The 21,105-nt window shown below is 47.9% G+C and overlaps 1 protein-coding gene across 1 annotated transcript in view; it reads right to left on the bottom strand.

Moving 5' to 3' along the window:
- Positions 1-21,105, bottom strand: part of LOC132805516 (uncharacterized) — a 90,067-nt gene that overhangs the window by 66,082 nt on the left and 2,880 nt on the right. The window contains exons 3-14 of the mRNA XM_060820628.1: positions 17,417-17,657; positions 15,423-15,516; positions 14,978-15,044; positions 13,809-13,925; positions 13,292-13,458; positions 12,971-13,065; positions 12,728-12,857; positions 11,847-11,929; positions 11,292-11,371; positions 10,896-10,986; positions 9,976-10,157; positions 1,198-1,347 (exon numbers count right to left, since the gene is read on the bottom strand). Of these exons, the coding sequence (XP_060676611.1) occupies positions 1,198-1,347; positions 9,976-10,157; positions 10,896-10,986; positions 11,292-11,371; positions 11,847-11,929; positions 12,728-12,857; positions 12,971-13,065; positions 13,292-13,458; positions 13,809-13,925; positions 14,978-15,044; positions 15,423-15,516; positions 17,417-17,657 (1,497 nt within the window). The remainder of the gene's footprint in view (positions 1-1,197; positions 1,348-9,975; positions 10,158-10,895; positions 10,987-11,291; positions 11,372-11,846; positions 11,930-12,727; positions 12,858-12,970; positions 13,066-13,291; positions 13,459-13,808; positions 13,926-14,977; positions 15,045-15,422; positions 15,517-17,416; positions 17,658-21,105) is intronic.

Genomic DNA, 21,105 nt, shown 5'->3' with positions numbered 1-21,105 from the left:
CAGAATAATCCCGTCAGGGAAGGGGGAGGGAGAAATCAGAACCTCAAATCCATGCAAACTGTCCCCCCAAATCCTGGACCCAGAAAGGAACGACTCCGTGTGGAGGAGAATGTGAAAACGAGGATATGGGAAAAGGGGGGAATGTGAGCAGGGAATCTTCAGCAGACAGAAAGGAAGTCTGAGCTGGTGGGGAGCAGTGAGTCCACAGAGGCTGGGGTGTTGGGAAGGCGCCGTATCTCCGAGAGAACGTGATGGCAAACTGTTTTATAAAGCAAGTGGTCACTGCCCTGGGCGGGGGAGGGGGAGGGCCCAGCGAGGGAGGGAGTCACACAGTGAAAGGAAAATGGAGACGCTCTCATAGGAAGGACGTCTACAGGGGCTAGGGTGCAGGGATGGGCTGAATGGCCTCCTCCCCTGGCCATAACCTAACTCTGACATTTCCACACACAGAGAGAGAGGGCCGAGTGGTGCTGTATGGGGAGCGGGGGACTGAAGGCTGAATGTATTTGACCGACCCTCAGTGTGTTCGGTGATGGGATAGGAGAAAGGGGTAATCCTGTGGCATTCCCCATCGTTGGTGTGGGGGGGGAGGGGGGCAACCCCACAGGCAAAGGGGCAAAATCATCTCCTTGAGTTGAGAAGACTGAGGGGGGATCTGATTGAGACATATAAGATTATGAAAGGATTGGACACTCTGGAGGCAGGAAACATGTTCCCGCTGATGGGTGAGTGCCGAACCAGAGGACACAGCTTAAAAATACGGGGTAGACCATTTAGGACAGAGGTGAGGAGAAACGTCTTCACCCAGAGAGTGGTGGCTGTGTGGAATGCTCTGCCCCAGAGGGCAGTGGAGGCCCAGGCTCTGGATTCATTTAAGAAAGAGTTGGATAGAGCTCTCAAGAATAGTGGGATCAAGGGTTATGGAGATAAGGCAGGAAGCGGATACTGATTAGGAATGATCAGCCATGATCATATTGAATGGTGGTGCAGGCTCGAGGGACAGAATGGCCTACTCCTGCACCTACTGTCTATTGTCTAAATAACTTGTTAAAAATCAAAACACTGGACTGCTGCGTCATAAACCGCGGGATGATATTTCAGGGAGTGTGAAATGTGCTGGGGGAAGGTCAGGAACCCAGGCTGCGAAGCCACTTCCAGTCCAACAGCCAGCCATCAGTCCCTGCTCTCGATACATACTTCTCCTCTGGCAGCTGCCCCAGGTAATCCTCCCGGCTCCTTCGGCCACGACGCCTGATGCCTGGGCTTTTCCTGTCGGCCTGTGCTGACACGCAGCACAGTAGCTGTTCCAGGGAATCACCGAACACCTCCTTGAGCAGCGAGTTCATCCTGTCCACCAGGCTGGGCGGTCACTCAGAGACCGCTGAGCAGACCCTGCACTGCCTGAAGGAAACTCAGAGCTGCTGCACATGCACAAGGACCTGAAACCCAACAAATAGCCATCGTCAGGGTGAAGGCCCCATCTCCTTCCCCTCTTCTGTACTAAAATGGCTAAAGTACTCTTTTAAAACCAAGGACTGCATGCAGTTCTGGTCACCCGACATTGTTAACCTGGAAAGGGTGCAGGAAGGATTTACTCAGCTGCTCCCTGGACTGTAGGGCTTGAGGTACAAGGAGGTGTGGGACAGGAGGGGACTGTGTTTTTCCCTGGAGTGTTGGGGACTGAGGGGTGACCTTATAGAGGTCTATAAAATCAGAAGAGGCATGGATAGCTGGCAGCTTTTCCCCCCCTTCTAGGGGCATTTAAAACGAGGGGGCATAGGTTTAAGGTGAGAGGTTCCACAGGGGCATGTTTTCCACACAGAGGGTGGGGAGTCTCTGTAATGGGTTGTCAGAGGGAGTGCTGGAAGTGCGTACAATATTGTCATTTAAGGACCATTTAGACAGGGACGTGGGTGGGATAGGTATGGGGGGGATATGCACCAAACACAGGGAAATGGGACTGGATTACTGGGGAGAACTGGGAGGTATGGGCTGAAGGGCCTGTGTACATGCTGACTTTCCAGCTGATGAAGGAGTTGCTATACATTTGAAAACAAGTTCCTTGTGAGTTGTGTTAACACAGTTGCTTTGTTCATGCAGTGGGAGAGGAGAGGTAAGGCCTGGCCACCAGGTCAGCACAGGGGGTGCAGAGTGGGATTCGGCCAGCAGCAAGTTACTGATTGGTTTGTGCCAGTGTGCCCAGTTGTCGTTGCCAGAAGACATCAGCATGTTCACTATCTCTCTCTGCCTTCAGTCATAGAGACATTGAGAGGTACAGACCCTTCGGTCCAACTCCTCTATGGCTGACCATATATCCCAACCTAATGGAGTCCTATCTGCCAGTATCTCTCTAGGCCCTTCCTATTCATATACCCATCACGTTGTTGTAACTGTACCAGCCTCCACCACTTCCTCTGGCAGCTCATTCTATACACATACCACCCTCTGGGTGAGAAAGGTATCACTTAGGTTCCTTTAAAATCTTTCCCCTTTCACATTATACTTATTCCCTCTAGCTCTTGACTCCCCTCCCCTGTGAAAAAGATCTTGCCCCTCATGATTTTATAAACATCTACAAAGTCACTCTGAAGCCTCTGATGCTCCAGGGAAAACAGCTCTCTGGATTCTGGGCAAGGGAACACTTCAGCTGTCCTGGGAGGGTTTAAGGGTGGTGCTGTCCCTATCCCTGGGAGTGTTTGATGGGGGACAGTATAGAGGGAGCTTTACTCTGTATCTAACCCCGTGCTGTCCCTGTCCTGGGAGTGTTTGATGGGTGGACAGTGTAGAGGGAGCTTTACTCTGTATCTAACCCCGTGCTGTCCCTGGGAGTGTTTGATGGGGGGACAGTGTAGAGGATGCTTTACTCTGTATCTAACCCCATGCTGTCCCTGTCCTGGGAGGGTTTGATGGGGGACAGTGTAGAGGGAGCTTTACTCTGTATCTAACCCCATGCTGTCCCTGTCCTGGGAGGGTTTGATGGGGGACAGTGTAGAGGGAGCTTTACTCTGTATCTAACCCCGTGCTGACCCTGTCCTGGGAGGGTTTGATGGGGGACAGTGTAGAGGGAGCTTTACTCTGTAGCTAACCCTGTCCTGGGAGGGTTTGATGGGGGGGACAGTGTAGAGGGAACTTTACTCTATATCTAACCCCGTTGTGGGAATGTTTGATGGGGGGACAGTGTAGAGGGAGCTTTACTCTGTATGTAACCCCGTGATGTCCCTGTCCTGAGAGTGTATGATGGTTGGTGGTTGGGGGTAGGGTGTGGGGGAGTGGAGTGGGGGTGCAGGGGCAGAGTGCAGTGAGAGGTTTACTCTGTTAACACAGGGCTTGAGAAAATGAGTGCTGTTCATTGACACCGCTCACGATTAATTTGCATGATTGATATAATTCTTCTCTTAATGAAAGCAGTCCAATCTTTATTATCCAGTCCAGAGCCCAAGCCCAGTAACGACACTGCAGACAGCACCTTTTGAAATTTGGGAGCTCTCTCCCAGTGTAAGAAGACACAATATGTAGAACCCTTTCCTTCCTCAGCCTGGACTACAGAGAGGGCTATGTACAATGACCAATACGCACCTCCTGCCAGTTCCCTGGAGTACATCACTGTTCCCACACCCCTTTCCAAGGTCTCTCGTCTTCCTTCAGGATCCTGAATTTCACATCACTCTAACATTGCGAGCTGCCCGAAGTATACAGTACACAGCTCCCAACAACGCTGTCCAGACTGGAGCGGGCCGGTGAAAACCCACAGCAATCCGTTTAGAACAGATTACACTCTGAGATCTCACACAAGATGTGACCCAATTAACTTGTTTGGACACGGAATCCTTCACCTGACCAGGACCTCTGTCATTAACCAGTGCTGACAGTGATTACCAGGGTGGACACTGCTTTGGTAATAGCGCCTCTCTCAGCCTGGCAGTACCTAGGCTGGCAGTAGCAGGTGTTCTGGATCTAACCCCCTGCTGTCCCTGTCCTGGGAGGGTCTCATTTTCTTTTGGGGGGGGGGGGGGGGGGGGGGGGTTTGGCAGGAAACACCGTAGAGAGCATTTACTCCGTATCTAGGCCCACGCTGGGAGTGTTCAAATGGTAATAGTGTAGAGAGAGCTTTACTCTGAATCTAGCCCCATGCTAGCCCTGTCCTGGGAGTGTTTGATGGGGAGAGGAATAATCATAATCCTTATCCAAATAAATTTTATCCTCGTTTTCAAATCTACCCATAGCCTGACAGTCGAGGCCTTGTTTCCCTCACCCCCCTCCATTGACTCTTGGTGGAAATGGGTGCTGGAGGTTAGAGTGGTGCTGAAAAAACACAGCAGGTCAGGCAGCATTTGAGGAGCAGGAAAATTGACGTTTCGGGCAAAAGCCCTTCATTAGGAATGCGGGGCTTTTGCCGAATACACTGATTCCCCCACTGACTGTAACCCCCTCCAACAGCAGCCCCCAAAATCTCTGCCCTCTTTCCGTCTCTCAAACATCCCGATTGCTATCACCCCACCACTGGCAGCATCCCTCCTAAACCTCTTTCCCAAACTCACCTGCTTTAAAATCTCTCTCATGACCACATTAAGGACCCTCACTGTTGAGAGGGCTTTATAAAGGCAAGTGTTGTGGAGGTTGCGTACTTAACAAGGGCATAGTTTATCTACTCAGATTTTTTTTTAATCAGTCAGGGAATCGAGGGTGACAGGGAAAGGGCTGGAAGGGGGATGAAGAGAGTGTGGGAAAAGGGACTGCTTAAAAACCACAGACTGGGGAAGAAGTGGCTGTAGTTTTGAAAACAAGTTATCAGAGTTGTGTTTACACTGTTGCTTTGTTCAAGCAGTGGGAGAGAGGAGAGATAAAATACCACATCACCCGTACTGGCACCTGAACACACTGGTTTCTGGGCAGAGTAACAGCTTGGCTGAGGGAACAATATAGAGAGGCAGAAGGCTGGTCCCAGACAACTCAAGCCTGAAGACAGTTCCTTTATCCTACCACTCACCATAAACAGCTGCCTCTAACCACAAAACCAAATAATGAAGGTGTAAATTCTGAAATAGAATGGAGTTCTGTGGATGATGGGAATCTGAAACAAAAGCAGAATTAGCTGGAGAACATCAGTAGGCCTGACAGCATCTGTCTAGAGAGAAATCCATTGCTGGAGAAGAATTGGCTAAATTACCCAGTGTTAGGTGCATCAGTCAGAGGGAAATGGGTCCGGGTGGGTTATTCTTCAGAGGGTCAGTGTGGACTTGTTGGGCCAAAGGGCCTGTTTCCACACTGTAGGGAATCTAATCTAATTTAAACTCTGCTTTCTCTCATTTGTCTTTATGGCAGAAGATGCTCTTAATAAATGGGAAGGGTTGTCCTGTGGCCGTGCTGTTGTCTCAAATCAGATGATTGCAAACGGAGACCCAACACTGGTGAGGGCAGTCTCAGCCACTCGAGAGCAGGACAGAGTGGTCAATATCTGTGGCAGAGGAATGATGGTCCTGCTCACGGAGACCTTACAAGCCACTCTCCATGAGAGGATAGCATTGGCACTGGAATTACAGCCTGTAATTGGGGCAGCTCAGTGGTTAGTATTACTGCCTCACAGCGCCAGGGACCCGAATTCAATTCCAACCTCAGGCGACTGTCCATGTGGAGTTTGCACATTCTCCCCATGTCTGTGTGGGTTTCCTCCCACAGTCCAAAGATGTGCTTGTCAGGTGAATTGGCCAGGGAAATTGCCCGTAGGGTAGGTTAGGTGCATTAGTCAGGGGTGAATGTAGAATAATCAGGTAGGGGGAATGGGTCTGGGCGGGTTACTCTGTGGAGGGTTGGTGTGGACTTGTTGGGTCAAATGACCTGTTCCCACACTGTAGGGATTCTTCTATGAAATAGCCTTCAACAGTTAACACTCAAAGCCACATTGAAACTCGCTTTTCAGGTAACGCATTGCCTGCAAGGTAGCTCATGACACTGTACTTTGAGACGTCCTGAAGACTTCGTTCCTAAAGGTATACCAGCTGGGCAGGGTAAGGTGATGGCCATTTTATCCACGAGAGGATTTCTCATTTAGACTGAGGGGTGAACATGTGGGAACTGAAACTAGGATTTAAAACTAAAGGCTATTGTGGAGTCATTGGCTAAAGTGGACTGGTTCGGAAAACAGAATAGTAGTGGCAGGTATTTAAGACAACTTTTCAAAACTCTAGGATATATTCCATTGAAAAAAAACACCAGGAGAAAGATGCAGCATCCCGGCAAAGTGTGCTATAAAACTTAAAGGAAAGGAGGCACGATACTTCAGTAACATTAGGGAAAATGTCAGAAACAAGCAAAGGATGGCCTAAAGAGACAGGAATACAAGAGTAAACTACAAAGAGATACAACCAAACAGCAAAAGCTTCCACAGGTTCCTAAGACAGAAGAGGAGGTAAGATTGCTGGCCTCCATCTTGGAGTACAAGGGCTTAGCAATTACTAATGGGAAACAAAGACAGGGCAGAGACTTTCACCGAGTACTTGCGATTTGACTTCATCGTGGGTCCCAAGAATAATTGAGAAGTGGGGAGAAGGAAGGAGGAGAGAGAGGTGCAATCCCCATCATTAGCCAAGTATGATGTGGAAGTGCCAGTGTTGGGTGAAGTTGGAGGTCACATAAACCTGTTGGGGTCATTTGAAATCACAGCTTTCGGAGCAGTGCCCCTCGGTCAAGCCCCTGACAAAGTAACAGTGCTCCAGAGCTTGTGATTATAAATAAGCCAGTTGGGCTCTAACCTGCGATCACGTGACTTCTGACAAACCAAGTACAACTAGAAAGCTAATGGGACTCACAGTCAAGTCCCTCCATCTAAAAGGTGTGCACACTTGTCCCTCTAAAAGCAAGCAGCTGGAGACTGACCGATGCATGGGATACAATCTTCCCGAAATTCCAGAAAATGAGCTGACAAGCAAGTTTGACAAAACTGAGCCGGTGGACTTGATCTATTTAGATTTCCATAAGGCCTTTGACAAGATGCTCCACGGGAGCACCATGAATAGAGGATTGGCTGACTGACAGAAGGCAGAGAGGGGGGGATGGCAGCTAGTGACTAGTGGAGCTCTGCAGGGGTCCACGTTGGGACCACAGCTAGTCTTGTTCTGCACGAATGATCTGAATGAAGGAACTGATTAGATGAGATTAGATTACTTACTGTGTGGAAACAGGCCCTTCAGCCCAACAAGTCCACACTGACCCGCCAAAGCGTATACCACCCAGACCCATACCCCTACATTTACCCCTTCACCTAACGCTACGGGCAATTTAGCATGGCCACTTCACCTAACCTGCACATTTTTTGGATTGTGGGAGGAAACCCACGCAGACACGGGGAGAATGTGCAAACTCCACACAGTCAGTCGCCTGAGGGCATTGATTGCAGACGACACTAAGATAGGTGGAGGACAGGTAATGATGAGGAAGTGGGGAGGCTGCAGAAGGACCTGGGCAAGCTGGGAGAGTTGGCTGAGTGTCAGATGGAATACAATGTGCAAGTGGGGTTATGCCCTTGGGTAGGCAGACATGAGGCATAGCCTCTTCCTGTTTAGAAAAAGGTCTTTGGAAATCTGAAGAACAAAAGGACTTAGGAGTCAGAGTTCAGGCTTCTCAATGTTAAGATGCAGGTTCAGTTGGTAGGAAGGCAAATGTAATGTGAACATTCATTTCAAGAGGGTGAGAAGATTGCTGAGGCTGGATAAAGCTCTGGTCAGATTGTGTTACTGAGGAAGGACATGCTGCCCTTGGAACAGGGTGTTGAATGATCCGAGATGTAGGGCACAGCACGGTGGTACAGTGGTTAGCACTGCTGCCTCACAGCGCTAGGGACCCTGGATCAATTCCAGCCTTGGGCAACCGTGTGTGGAGTTTGCACATTCTCCCCGTGTCTGTGTGGGTTTCCTCCGGGTGCTCTGGTTTCCTCCCACAGTCCAAAGTTGTGCAGGTTGGGTCAATTGGCCACGCTAAATCACCTGTGGGGAGGTGCATTAGCCAGGGGCAAATATAAGGTAGGGGAATGGGTCTGGGTGGGTTACTCTTCGGAGGGTCAGTGTAGACTGGTTGGGCCTATGGGCCTGTTTCCACACTGTAGGAATTCTAATGTGGAGCGGTTGAGGACTCTAGGTCTGCATTCAATGAAAATTTCGAAGGATGAGGGGGAATCTGATTGAAACTTACAGAATACTGAGGGGCTTAGACAGAGTGCACATGGAGAGGTGAGGACCTGAGGGCACAACCTTGAGAGTTAGAATGGAGAAGAGGAGGAATTTCTTCAGCTACAGGGTGATGAATCTATAAAATTCATCACCATAAAAGGCCATGGAAGCAAAGTCATTGAATATGGCAGAGATAGGTTTGAATTAGTGAAAGGGTTACAGGGAGAAGGCAGGAGAACAGGGCTCCGAGACATAACTGCATGGCAGAGCAAATCTGATGGACCGAATGGCCTAGTTTTGCTGCTGTATTTCCTGGTCTGTAATGAGGCGACTGACCTGTAGGGACTGGTGAGCAAACTGGACAGTTTACCAGACTGACGGTTGACTGAACTGAAACAGGAAACATTCGATGGGGTTTGACAGGGTGGATATAGAGAGGGTATTCGTTCCACGTTGAGACACTACAACTACAACTGGGGGCCCAACTCCAATTTAGGGCAGAAAGGGGAGGAGGAACTACCTCTGTCAAAGGGTAGACTTCCCTTCCACCCACAGCGAGTGCGTCTGGGCCATTTAACATATTCAAGGCTGAGTTAGCCAGACAGGAGGGAGTTAAGGGAGGGACGTGGATGTTGAGAGCACAATCAGACCCGCTCCAATGGCGCAGCAGGCCTGATGGGTGAACGGCCTACTCCTGCTGCATTTCTTTGATTTTACAGAGAACAGAAGATGAATTTCACAAGCTTCACCTAAACAGTCTGTCTGAAGTGGATCATTTGTACCGGCCCAGGAGCCAGCTCCCTCCAGTTATTCCAATCTTCATGTCCAGCTGCGAGCTTCAGAAGGGGTTAGTGCCCACGTGACTCCATCTCTTCAGGACCTGCTCACGGACCTGTCTTACTTCAAGATACAGCGCTTTCACTGAGACAATACAAAGCTTTTCTTTTATTATAAAAACACTGATGGGAAAGCAGATATCAGGTCAACCTATTGAAACCATCACAAAAAGTGCCCAACCCTTCCCTGTAACATCGTCCCACTGCAGTAATCTACAGAAAACACGGCTGCTGTAACCTTGTAAACATGGGGATTGTGGGGGAAGGGGAGACAGGAATAAGATTTACAACCCAGAGTTCAATGTCATGGCAATTCTCCCAGCAGGAGACTCTCCTCGAGATGATATTTACAGTGGGGTGGGGGGGGTTGGCTGGAAGGTAAACACAGTGGAAGTGTTGAGCTGTGACAACGGCAGATCTGCAGAATTACAGTGCATTTCACATGTTGCAAACATCACTTGTACTGCTCAGACCTCTCTCTGGTGGGGAAGAATCTTCCATCTGATGTTCAGTGCCTGTTAAAGAGTCACACCAGCAGCAAGCGAGCTCAGAGTCAACAGCCACCTCCTTAAAGTCCGGAGTGCCTGGATTTTGAAAGCTGCCACATACCCAGTGTGGTGGAAGGAAGGAGGCATCCAGTCCCATCAGCTGCAGCGTCTCACTGAGGCGCTTTACTGAGTCTCTCCATCGTGGAGTACAAGCATTTGGGGCTCTGATGAAAACACACACGCAGTGAGCAGAAGAGAAACCAGTAGAGGAGGGGGGTGGAGCTGCTCTCCTCTTCTCATCTTGGAGCTTCACTGCTGATCGCTGGAACTCTCAAAACTCTGCTTCTCACAGGTTAAGGATCCATTCTGAAGACAGCGGCCCAGGAAGACACGGGCAGCGGTTTGAAGGAATAAGTTAAGCCCAAACAAAATAAAGTTTCTCCTCTCTTCCCCCTCCCCCTAGAAGTCCCTAGCCCAGCTTTGTGTCATCTACTGATGTCTCGGTTGGAATCCCAGCCTTTTGTGGTTTTCTGTTCTGTTTTGAGACAGTCAAAGAAAGGATGCTGTAGGCACTCTGACAGAGTTATCCTTTTGGATGGTTCGTACTCCAACATTCTCTCGATTAAATCAAACAGCTGGCAGTGCTCCTCACTCTCGGCAAGCATGTATCGCTAAACAATAAAAGAACACCCCCATTAATTTACAATACCAGTTTGAGAAAAAACAAAACCACTTTCTCCTCAGCTTCCCGTGGCATGGCCACAGTTTACACAGTGTCAAGGTGTTCAATGGTGCAGGGCATTCGAACACAGCAGATAACTGCTCGACAGATGGAGAGGACACCAAACCTCTCACTCACTATTCCTGCACGTCAAAACCATGGGCCAAGATCTACAAGGGATTGAACAGAAGTTGAATACATTGGGCTGCTAAGATGGAAGTGAACTCAAACAGCAGCAGGATTAAAATGGACAACGGGACACACTGTGTTGGGTACTCTGGTATAAGGAGGCACCATTTTACAGCTAGGTCAACCCATCCGTTCAGAAAAATGGTTTTTAGCGGGTAACATGCAAGCCTCCATTCATCCAACAAACAGCTGAGCTTCAGTTCAGTGACGTGTGCCAGGACATGGCTGCTGGAGTTATCTACTTCCTCCCTTGGATTTTGTTCTGCCCAAAGGGTGGGGAGTTTCGGGAATTCTTTACTGCTAGCCCTCAGGATGCTGGACCCATCAGATCACTGGGTTTTAATTTGAGAGGACGGGGTGTGCAGCAAAATAGGATCTCAAACTGAAAGAGTTACTGGCACAGAATCCAAGGTCAGCGCCTTGAACTCAATAAAAATGTTTCTGGCCTGGGTGGGGAGATCCCCGACCACAGACAACTTCAGTCTCATAAAAAACTTACTTTCAATGGCTTGCAGTTATCTCGTACGTATCTTCCTGCAGAGCTGCTTTCATCCCAGTCCAGGCGGCCATGGTAGAAGTATTTCTGCTTCCTGTTAATGGTAACATGGCAATATTACATATTTTAACTGGACTAACTGAGGAGACTTGGTGGTCTACATCTCACGAAACATACCACAATACGGAAACCTGCCCCTCCCCCAAACACCCCAGTCATCATCGTCATCACCCACAGTGCCCTATGCCTCATTATGCCACACTACCATATAAACCACAACTGCCAGCCCTCTCCTGTCCCCAAGTACAACACCAGGACAGAGTGTATACAGTTCCCCTGCCCCAAGTAAATCAGAGAACTCCAATGCCCACGGCGCAGTAGCTGAGATGTGGCTCCCACCTGGTCTTTCTGATCATACGTGCTGGGATTGGACCGAGGATTCTCTCCATCATGGCCAAGTGCTCGCGATTGTCATGAGTCTGCAAAGAGGAGACATCAATCTTACACATCCCTCCAATACTAGCATCTCGGAGAAACCAACAACAAAGCCAGACAATCCTCCCGGACCGTGTAGGCAGCTGAAGGCAGGTCAAAGGTGGGGCAACTGAAGGGAAAGCAATTCTTACCAATACTCTCTACTTCTGCACTCACAACAGGGAATGCAGCTCTTTGTCCCTGATGCCCCCCCAGTGACCACTTCGGCAGAATGTCCGAGTGAGCTGACCTCTGCCTGTGTCTCAGCACTGCACCAAGCTGAAAGATTTATTATGGGATAGAGGTTTGGTGAAATGAAATTCTGCTGGTGATGTTTGCAGCAACACAAAACAGCAGGGTTACACAGGGTTTTATACCCTCACACCCGCCCTGAACATCTTCAGCATAAAGCCAAGAACTATTATTCCAGAGGAGACCCCCCCCGAGAGGAGACCAGTCAAATTCAGCACAAAAACTTACTTGGAAAAGTGTGAAGCCAAGGTAATATTCAAAAATGATACATCCTATGCTCCACACGTCACATGGCTGGGACCACCCAAGCTCTGGAAAAGAAGCAACATTAGTTGAATTAGATTCCTTACAATGTGGAAACAGGCCCTTCGGCCCAACAGGTCCACACCGACCCTCCGAAGTGCAACCCACCCAGACACAGTGCCCTACATTTACCTCTTCACCTAACACTACGGGCAATTTAGCGTGGCCAATCCACCCAGCCTGCACATCTTTGGACTGTGGGAGGAAACCGGAGCACCCGGAGGAAACCCACGCAGACACGGGGGGAATGTGCACACTCCACACAGACAGTTGCCTGAGGCAGGAATTGAACCCGGGTCTCTGGCTCTGTGAGGCAGCAGTGCTCACCACTGTGCCACCTTATTAGATGTAGCGCAAGTGAGGCAGGTCATACTTAAAGAGAGTTAAACTGACTCCTACTGCTCACCACAGCTTCGGCCCACCCTCTTCCCCTGATCCAAGTGATGTACTGCCAGACGGTATACAAAGTTTCTTTTCACACACAATCGAACGGGCTTAGAGAAAGATTTCGGAAATGGTGGATCACAGAGGTCAGAGGTCAGCAAGCTGCACTGCGGCAGTGACAGAGAGAATAGGTGACCTGTAGCTTGCCATTTTTATAAGCGGGGCGTGGCCCGACTATCCAATCTTATAGGCCAAAACCACATCCTTCAAAACCTAAAACAGCAAGCTCGGTGCTGTTTACTCTAAAGTGCTGTGGATTAAACAGCTTTACTCGCAACAACTTTCAAACTAGAACAGGGCTATGAATGAGGAGAAAGAAGTAACGTTTGGGAAGTACTGGATTAAAGCCGGTGAATACTTACCTAAAATAACTTCGGGTGCTCGATAGTGTCTTGTGGAGACTATTGTGCTGTGGTGCTCATGGTCAAACGTGGCACTGCCAAAGTCAACAACTCTGGTCGCTGTGTTTTTAATCACTCGCTCTTCGCGTTTCTGTGAAAGTGGGAAAATGGAAATGAAATCTCGTCACTTTGCTAACCACCGGGAAGATAATGCAGGTGTTACAGAAGTGCGAATGACTCGGTTGTCCCGTTGGTTACACATACCTTTTCCACATTACACACAACTTCATAGTCGGAATTTACAAACAGAATATTCTCTGGCTTCAGGTCAGTGTGAGTCAGCTTGTTGTCATGTAAAACTATTAAAAAGGAGAAAGGAAAGGGAAAGGTTAGGGAACAGAGGCCATTGTCTGGCAACAGGCAATCCACTGAACTAGCAACAGCAACACCTTCAGTACAGAGCTTAAAAATCCAGCTTTCACTGTAAGGTACGGACTACCCTTTCTGCTGTAACAATGGAAGTGGCAGACATTTCTGAGATTGATGCACAAGATACAGCCAGCAATTTGTCACAATAATACTCACAGTTAACAGCATGGCAAGTCTGGAAAGCCATGTGGCGCACTTGGTAAATAGGATATGGTGTGTAATTGTTATCCTTCAAGAAATCAAACGTGCTCTGTCCCAGTAATTCAAAAGAAATACAAATGTGGCCATGGTAGTCGAACCAATCGAACATCTGTACACATTGGCTGAAGAGGGGGGACAGAAAGAATACACTTCATTTACACAATGCATTGCAACGACATCAACCTGCCATTCCAAACCCATCTCGTCAGCCTTTTGGAGATCTCCAACGCCATGGCTATTGCTTATCTGCATAACTGCCCAAAAGCTCGACCATCTTCCCCCTTAATAAGGCCTTGCCATTATCACAGCTAGGACTTGCGACAAACATTGTCAAGAGATATATGAAATGTGCTGGACTCCTCGCTCACTTCCATCAGTCACTTTGAGCCGCTTGGCTGGGACACCTTTAAAAAGATGCGAGACTTGGAAAGGCAGGACAAAATATACAGACAGCAGAAGGGAAGTCACTTACAATTTATTGTCGGGATCCTTCTCGTTAATTTTCTCCAGTACATTAATCTCTAGGCGGGCAGCTTCTCTGTATTTTTCCACATTCTTAATTATTTTAAGGGCCACCTGTAAACCACCCCTGTGAACAGATAATGGAGCCATCACCTTACGAGTTACATTTCAACATCAATTAGCAGTTTACACATGGCAGACCAAGCTGATAGACTGGGGCTCAGCATAGACAGCAGCACTGCCAAATTGGGCTGAATGGCTCATTACTGCCCTTTCACTTTGGGTGGAGGTGCTGAATTCCTCTTCAAGGCTCATCACAACCCAAACTCAATTCAATCTACAGCCAACACCCAGGCAGCGGGGGGGGGTTACCACTGACCAAAGTCTGCAGGCGCCATATAAATACAGCAGCAACAAAAGCAGTTCAGAGGCTGAAATCCTGCAGCAAGTAACCCACCTTCTGACTCCCCAAAGCCCAACCACCATCAATAAGGCACAAGCCTGGAGGGTGATGGAATACGCCCCTTGCCCTGGATGGGGGCAGCTCCAACAAACACTTGAGAAACTTGACACCATCCAGGACAAAGCAGCCCCTGCTTAATTGGCCCCACATCCACAAGCATCCTCTCCCTCCCCCCCACCGCCACGCAGCAGCAGCAGTGTGTGCCATCTAAAGATGCACTGCAGAAACTCACCAAAGACCCTCAGCAGACAACACCTTCCAAATCCACAACCAGTTCTATCTAGAAGGACAAGGGCAGCAGATACATGGGAACACCACCACCTACAAGTTCCTCTCCAAGCCACTCCCCACCCTGATTTGGAAATATATTGTTGTTCCTTCACTGTTGCTAAGTCAAAATCGTGGAATGTTGCCCCCTAAGGGCACTGGGCGTGACTGACACCACAAGGACTGCAGAGGTTCAGGGCAGCTACACCGTCACCTTCTCAGTAGCAATCAGGGATGGACAATACAGCCAGCGCTGCCCACAGCCCATGAGTGAACAGAGTAAGATCAAGGAGGTGACTCACCACAGTCCCCACTCACAGTGATCAGTAACTGAGTACCAGCTTAACGGGTTTGTGCACTGGTTAATGTTTTACACACCTCACTCAGTCAGAAAAGAGAGAGAGAGACAGAGACAGAGAGAGAGAGAGAGACTGGTGTCGACAGCATACCTGCGGTGGTCAATACATTGTACGACTTTGCCAAAGGTTCCTTCACCTAAAGTGTTAACAATTTCATCTAGCGAGGGAAGAAGAAAGGAAATGAAATGAGCCTCTGGAACAGGACTGCATGAATGCAACATTTAAGAAGACAAGCAGTTTGAAGTAAATTACAAAGCCTCATCTCATTATACAGGTTTTTTTCACTTGTCAGTACAAGTAAGGCACATGTCTGAAGCAGAAAGTATATAACACCATCTGCTGAGAAAACAAGGTTTCTGTACAATATTATTTTCCTGCATTTAGGATAAATTATAACAAGTATAAACAAATAAAAACAAGAGCAGGAGGAGGAGGAAGGGAATTAGAAAATAAAAAAACAGCAATGAGAGGTCTGCAACTTTTTTTTTGGGATCTTAACTATAGAGCTAAAGGAAGTTACGATTTAAGCTTGTACATCGTTCTTGTAGCCAGTCGCCGCTGCGATAGATCAGATGGCCCTCGTTGTCATCTTCCACACTCTTGGCCCTTCTGCTGCTCTGATGACTCCGCTGTGTACGCAGAATCCCCGATGCCAGGGCGGTGACAGCAACACACACAGGCGCGCATCAAACCCATCATCCAAGCCAATTGGAGAGAGACATTTTCAAACCAGCAGCCACATTGGATGGTTTGGGGTTTTCGCATTGTAGAGAAGGGGGGCAGCGATGGAGTGGTCGATTGCCAGATTGTCAAGATTCCAGGCAATTCATACGCCCACATAGGATATATAACGATAGGGATATTGCAAGGGAACATGTCAAGATACACAGTACTAACTCAGAAAATGAAAAAATAAACATTTCAAAACCCCACCTACACCTTCCCACCCCATTCAGTACAGTAAGCAAGATTTAATTTACAACGGCAATTTCTAACCACTGCTCCCAATACATTAATGATTAAAACGGATTTAATAGATTCAATTATAAACGTCCCAATTGAGTTGCAGTGATACTATTGTTTTTTTGAGAAGTGACAAGTGCAAATATTCAGCAGTGACCTCTCCTGCTTCCCTGGCCAGCAAATGGAATTCCACAGGAGAGCCAGACAAACCCATTGATTGGTCACTGTCACCCGCAGCATGGTGGGTTATAGGTTAAAGAGCAGCTACTAGAAACCCACCAAAACCAGCAGCTGCAGGGTGGAGGCTGGCAAGTGAGCTTCGCAACAAACACAGAAACAGCAAGCTTGGGGTTTAGCTCAACAGGTTCCAGTCAGGCAGCTTGGTGTCAATTTGATCGCTGTTGGAGCTACAGCATTTTACAATGTAATATCACTGCAACCCTTTCCCTACACAAAAAAAAGCCCCTACTCTGCATTATAGCCACGTGAACTGTTCACAATGCATTACTTTCCATTCGTAAGGCTAAACTGAACTCCTATCTTAACACAAACAATCCCATACATACCAACACACACACGCACACACAGATGCAGAGACAGGAACACTCAACACATTGTTAGATGCTCTCCTTTTTATGACTAATCCTATCACGTTTAAATCATGGCCAACTCTGTAGCTCCTCTCAGCACCTTTACCTCAAGACCCAAGTTATGTTAGTGTCTGGAACAATGAAAAGGTGAGGGCAGGGGATGGGAGTCTAACAGCATTGACAGAGCTAGAGCAGGGAATACAACAATAACTTCATTCTGTTCAGCCTGTAAAGTCAGGCAGGCAGTCACTGAACTCTCACAGCTCCCTAGCCAGCTCAGGGGAGGGGGTTTGACCTGGGCTACAGCACAGAGGGACAAGGGAAGAGGGGAGGAGATGCAAGAAAGACTAGGAGCAGGTGGTTAGTTAACTCCACATCAAAAAGGACACTGGCTATGGGGCTGGGAGTGGTGCCCACAAAACTAATCAGGGCTGGATTTTGGGAGGGGTGGGGGCCAGGCAGACCGATTCCCTCCTCCCACAATGCTCACAGCCCAAGAAAGTGAGCAGTTACTAGTTCTTCCTTCCTCACTGCAGCCTGGTCACAATAAACAAGAGCAACTCTCAGGCTCCAACTGCAGAGCCCAGCATTCCCCCCCCAAGACTGCAGAACCAGGCACACCTACCTACCTCCTCCACAGCTGCTGAGTGACAGCTCTCAAAAAGGCAGCCAGCCCATGACCACAAAACAACCTCCTGCAAACATATCAGCTCCTTTTACAAGGAAGATCAAAGAAAGAATGAACAAAAAAAGAGAGTTGTCTGGATAGCCACAAGCTCAATTACAGCTATCCAACAGACAACAAAGACAAAGACCACATCAAACTTGTGGGGATGTGCGAGTGTTCCACCTTAAAACAGTCCACACAACCAGAAAAAAAAAGCAGAATAAAAAAATGGCTTTACTTACCAAATCCTGTGGGCTGTAAAAAGAAAAAGCTATTGACATACTAGAACAGAGAGCTGGGTGTACTCACCGAGGAGGAGCGACTATATGACCTGCTTCTGCGGCGCCGCCGTTTGTGCTTACGTCTGCTGCTCTTCCGACTCCTGTAGCTCCTGTCCCGGTCCTGAGAGCGACGGTAGTCATAGGAGTTGCGAGAACAGTAGTCCGTCTCGTGGTAGCCATCTCCCTGGTCTCGGCTGTAATGACCCCGGTAAGCGTCACAGTACCTCCTTTCATTGTACAGTCGTCTGTCACACGAACAGTGCTCAATACTATCGGCAGAACCAACAGGAGGAAGCGGAGAAACAGATTAGCCGACTAACAACAGGACAGCATGAAACATAACCAGAAGAGCAGAGAGGAGCTAACCCGGGCTACATGGGCTGAACACCTGTCCAAAAGCTACAGGATCCAAGGAAGGGAAGTCATGTCACTAGACCTGTAATCAAAGGTTAAACCTCTCACAACACCAGGTTTAATTGGAAGCACACTAGCTTTCGGAGCGACGCTCCTTCATCAGGTGATGGATCGACCACCTGATGAAGGAGCAGCGGTCTGAAAGCTAGTGCTTCCAACTAAACCTGTTGGATTCTAACCTGGTGTTGAGAGAGGTTTAACTTTGTCCAGCCAAGTCCAACACCGGCATCTCCAAACCTGTAATCCAAGGTTACTGCCATGAGGACATGGGTTTCAATTCAAGCCTTCAATCTCAGTAATGACACCATTAGAGTACCCATATATTGTTGGCTTCAGGAAGGTCTGGGCCTGTGAGAGACTCTGAACCCAGAGCAATGTGGTCAACTGCCCTCTGTACTAGCTGAGTATGCTCCTCAGTTCAAGGGTTTGTTAGGGATAGGCCAGTAGAACCCACATCCCAAGAAACAAACAAATATATAGGAGAGGCAGAGAGGGTTTTCATTATCAGTGCTAAGTTCCTGTCAGTTTACCTTGAGGTCCAAACAATGCAAATTGTGTTTAGCTTTGCAACACTTCTTTATAAAGTGACGGACCTAATGGAAATATGCCAAGGTCTCAGAGCGGTGAGCTTCACGCATGTCTGAACAAACACCCATCTTCTTTAACATTACCCTCGTTAAACAAAATGGTTAGATCGACAAAACACCTCTCAACAGATGGTCTCAGGAGCTGGCAGCCTTTAATTTCTGACACATCAGAAAGACAGTGCCCAGGGTTACAGATTGCTACCTACCTTACCCATGGGCGCAGTATTAGCCTGGATATAAAAACAACACGATAACAGACAACAAGCACCTATCCTGGCAGCAGCTGAGGCGCATGTCTAATCTATCCTTACAAATGTCTAATATAAACTCTTCCATTTACAGATCTGCCTTTAAATGACTGAATATCCTTGTTATAGATTTAATGGGAAAGAAATTAACTCTAACATGGAAAGACTGGCCAGCAACAGTGTGCATAAAAGGGTCATTTTCAGTTGGAAGTGGAGTTGCAGGTACACAGAGTAAGTGTGGAAGAAAACTCTCAGACTCGGACCTTGCGAACTGATTAGTTTATTACACGATATATCATGGGCAATTCACTGTCCTAACCGTGGCTCAGTGTTATTCCATCAGGATACTCCAGGATTATATCGAGAAAACAGCCAGGAGCTGACCATTAATTACACAGCTTGGCATGCTTACAAGGTGGGACTAAATTAGAGGGGAGTCATTAAGTTCAAAACGAAAGCACTATTATGCATTCCACAAGCGGACAGATCAATGGGATCACCACCTGCTCTAGTTACACAGTTTGCTAATACTAAGCAGGAATAGCCCCAACTGGCTGGCTGTGAAGAGGCAATAACTAGAGAAGGAAAGTCTACGTCAGGTTCTCCAGCCTGCAGCCTACATGCAGCAAAGGGAGGAGACATGATCTTGAGAAGGGAGAGAATGACCGCCTTTCACATGACCTCACCAGGAGGAATGCAGAGCCAGCAAAGGTCTGACTGGGGACACAAACCGGAACTCGCAGCCAAATCAGGAAAATGGCTTCCAGGCAAACAATGTTCACTTTTCCCCAACAGTAGGGAAGGCTGCCTTTGGTACGTCTGCCTTTATTGGTCAGTGTGTGGAGTATAAGAGTTGGGAGGTCATGTTGTGGCTGTACAGGGCATTGGGTGGACCAATGGAATACGGTGTTCAATTCTGATCTCCCTGCTAAAGGGGTCAGAAAAGATTTATGAAGTTGTTGCCAGGGTTGGAAGGTTTGAGCTACAGAGAGGGGCTAAATAGGTTAAGGCTGTATTCCCTGGGGTATCGGAGGCTGAGGGGTGACCTTATAGAGGTTTATAAAATCATGAGGGGCATGGATAGGGTGAACTGTCAAGGTCTTTACCCCTGTGTAGGGGAGGCCAAAACTCGAGGGTATAGGTTTAAGCTGAGAGGAGAAAGATTTAAAAGGGACCTAAGGGGCAACTTTTTCATGGAGGGTTTATGTAATGAGCTGCCAGAGAAGTGGAGGAAACTGGTACAATGACAGCATTTAAAAGCCATCTGGATGGCTATATGAATAGGCAGGGTTTAGAACGATATCAGCCAAATGTTGGCAAAAGTGACTAGATTAATTTAGGATATGTGGTCAGCATGAACAAGTTGGACTGAGGAGTTTGTTTCTGTGCCGTACGTCTCTAGGACAAGATGTAATGAGTGCTGTGCCACAGGTATCAGTGCTGTTACCTCAAACCTTTCACAAATTATACCAACACCTCGGATGAAGGAACTGAAGGTATGGTTGCCTCGTTTATCGATGGTACAAAGACACGAAGGAAAGCCAGTTGTGAATAAGACAAAGTTAAAATAATCACAATACCAGGTTACTGTCCAACAGGTTCTTTTGGAAGCACTAGCTTTAGGAGCGCCGCTCTTTCATGATGTAGTTGCTGCACAGTTTCCTGGTGAAGGAGCGTCGCTCCGAAAGCTAGTGCTTCCATATGAACCTGTTGGACTATAACCTGATGTTGTGGGATTTTTAATTTTGTCCACCCCAGTGTAACACCGGCTCCTCCACATCGTGAATAAGACAAGGGTTGCACAAGGGAGAAGGTTAAGTGAAGAGAGTGGGCAAAGCTCAGGTCCATGCAGTAGATTGTGGAAAATGTTAAATTGCTCTTTTTAGCAAAAAGAATAAAAAGCACATCTGAAAAGGTGAGCGATGGCAGAAGGATCTGACTATCCTAGTGCATGAATCACAAAAGGTTCAGTGTGCTAATTTTTAATATTTAATTACATGGGGAAACTGAATCCAAAAGGAGGGGGATTGTGCTTCAGGCCAATAGGAGACCACATTTGGAGTTGTGTGTCCACAGTACTGGTCTTATTTAAGGAAGGATGTAAATACACGAGAGGCTTACTCAATAAATACCTGGAAGCTGGGCTTGTATCTGCTGGTATTTTGAGGCGAGCTGACTGAAGCTCCTGAGGGGACTGGGCAGGATGGATGTGGAGGGGGTGTTTCCTCTTTGTAGGAGATCCTAGAGCTGGGACTCAGTGTTTAAACCCATGGGGAGAATCTTTTCTCTTATAGAGGGTGCTGAGAATCCTTGGCACACTCAGAAGGCAGCAGAAGTAACATCTTGGCATTTTTTAAAAACAGAGTTGATAAGCAAGGGGGCAAAAGGTGAATAGGAATAGGTAGAAATGTGGATTAATCAGACCTGATTGAAAGGAGCAGGGTCAAAGGGCTGAGTGGCCTCCTCCT

The sequence above is a fragment of the Hemiscyllium ocellatum genome, chromosome 50 (assembly GCF_020745735.1).
Source record: "Hemiscyllium ocellatum isolate sHemOce1 chromosome 50, sHemOce1.pat.X.cur, whole genome shotgun sequence".
Lineage (NCBI taxonomy): Eukaryota > Metazoa > Chordata > Chondrichthyes > Orectolobiformes > Hemiscylliidae > Hemiscyllium > Hemiscyllium ocellatum.
The sequence above is the reverse complement of the archived record's forward strand: the minus strand, read 5'-3'. Positions and strand labels throughout refer to the sequence as shown.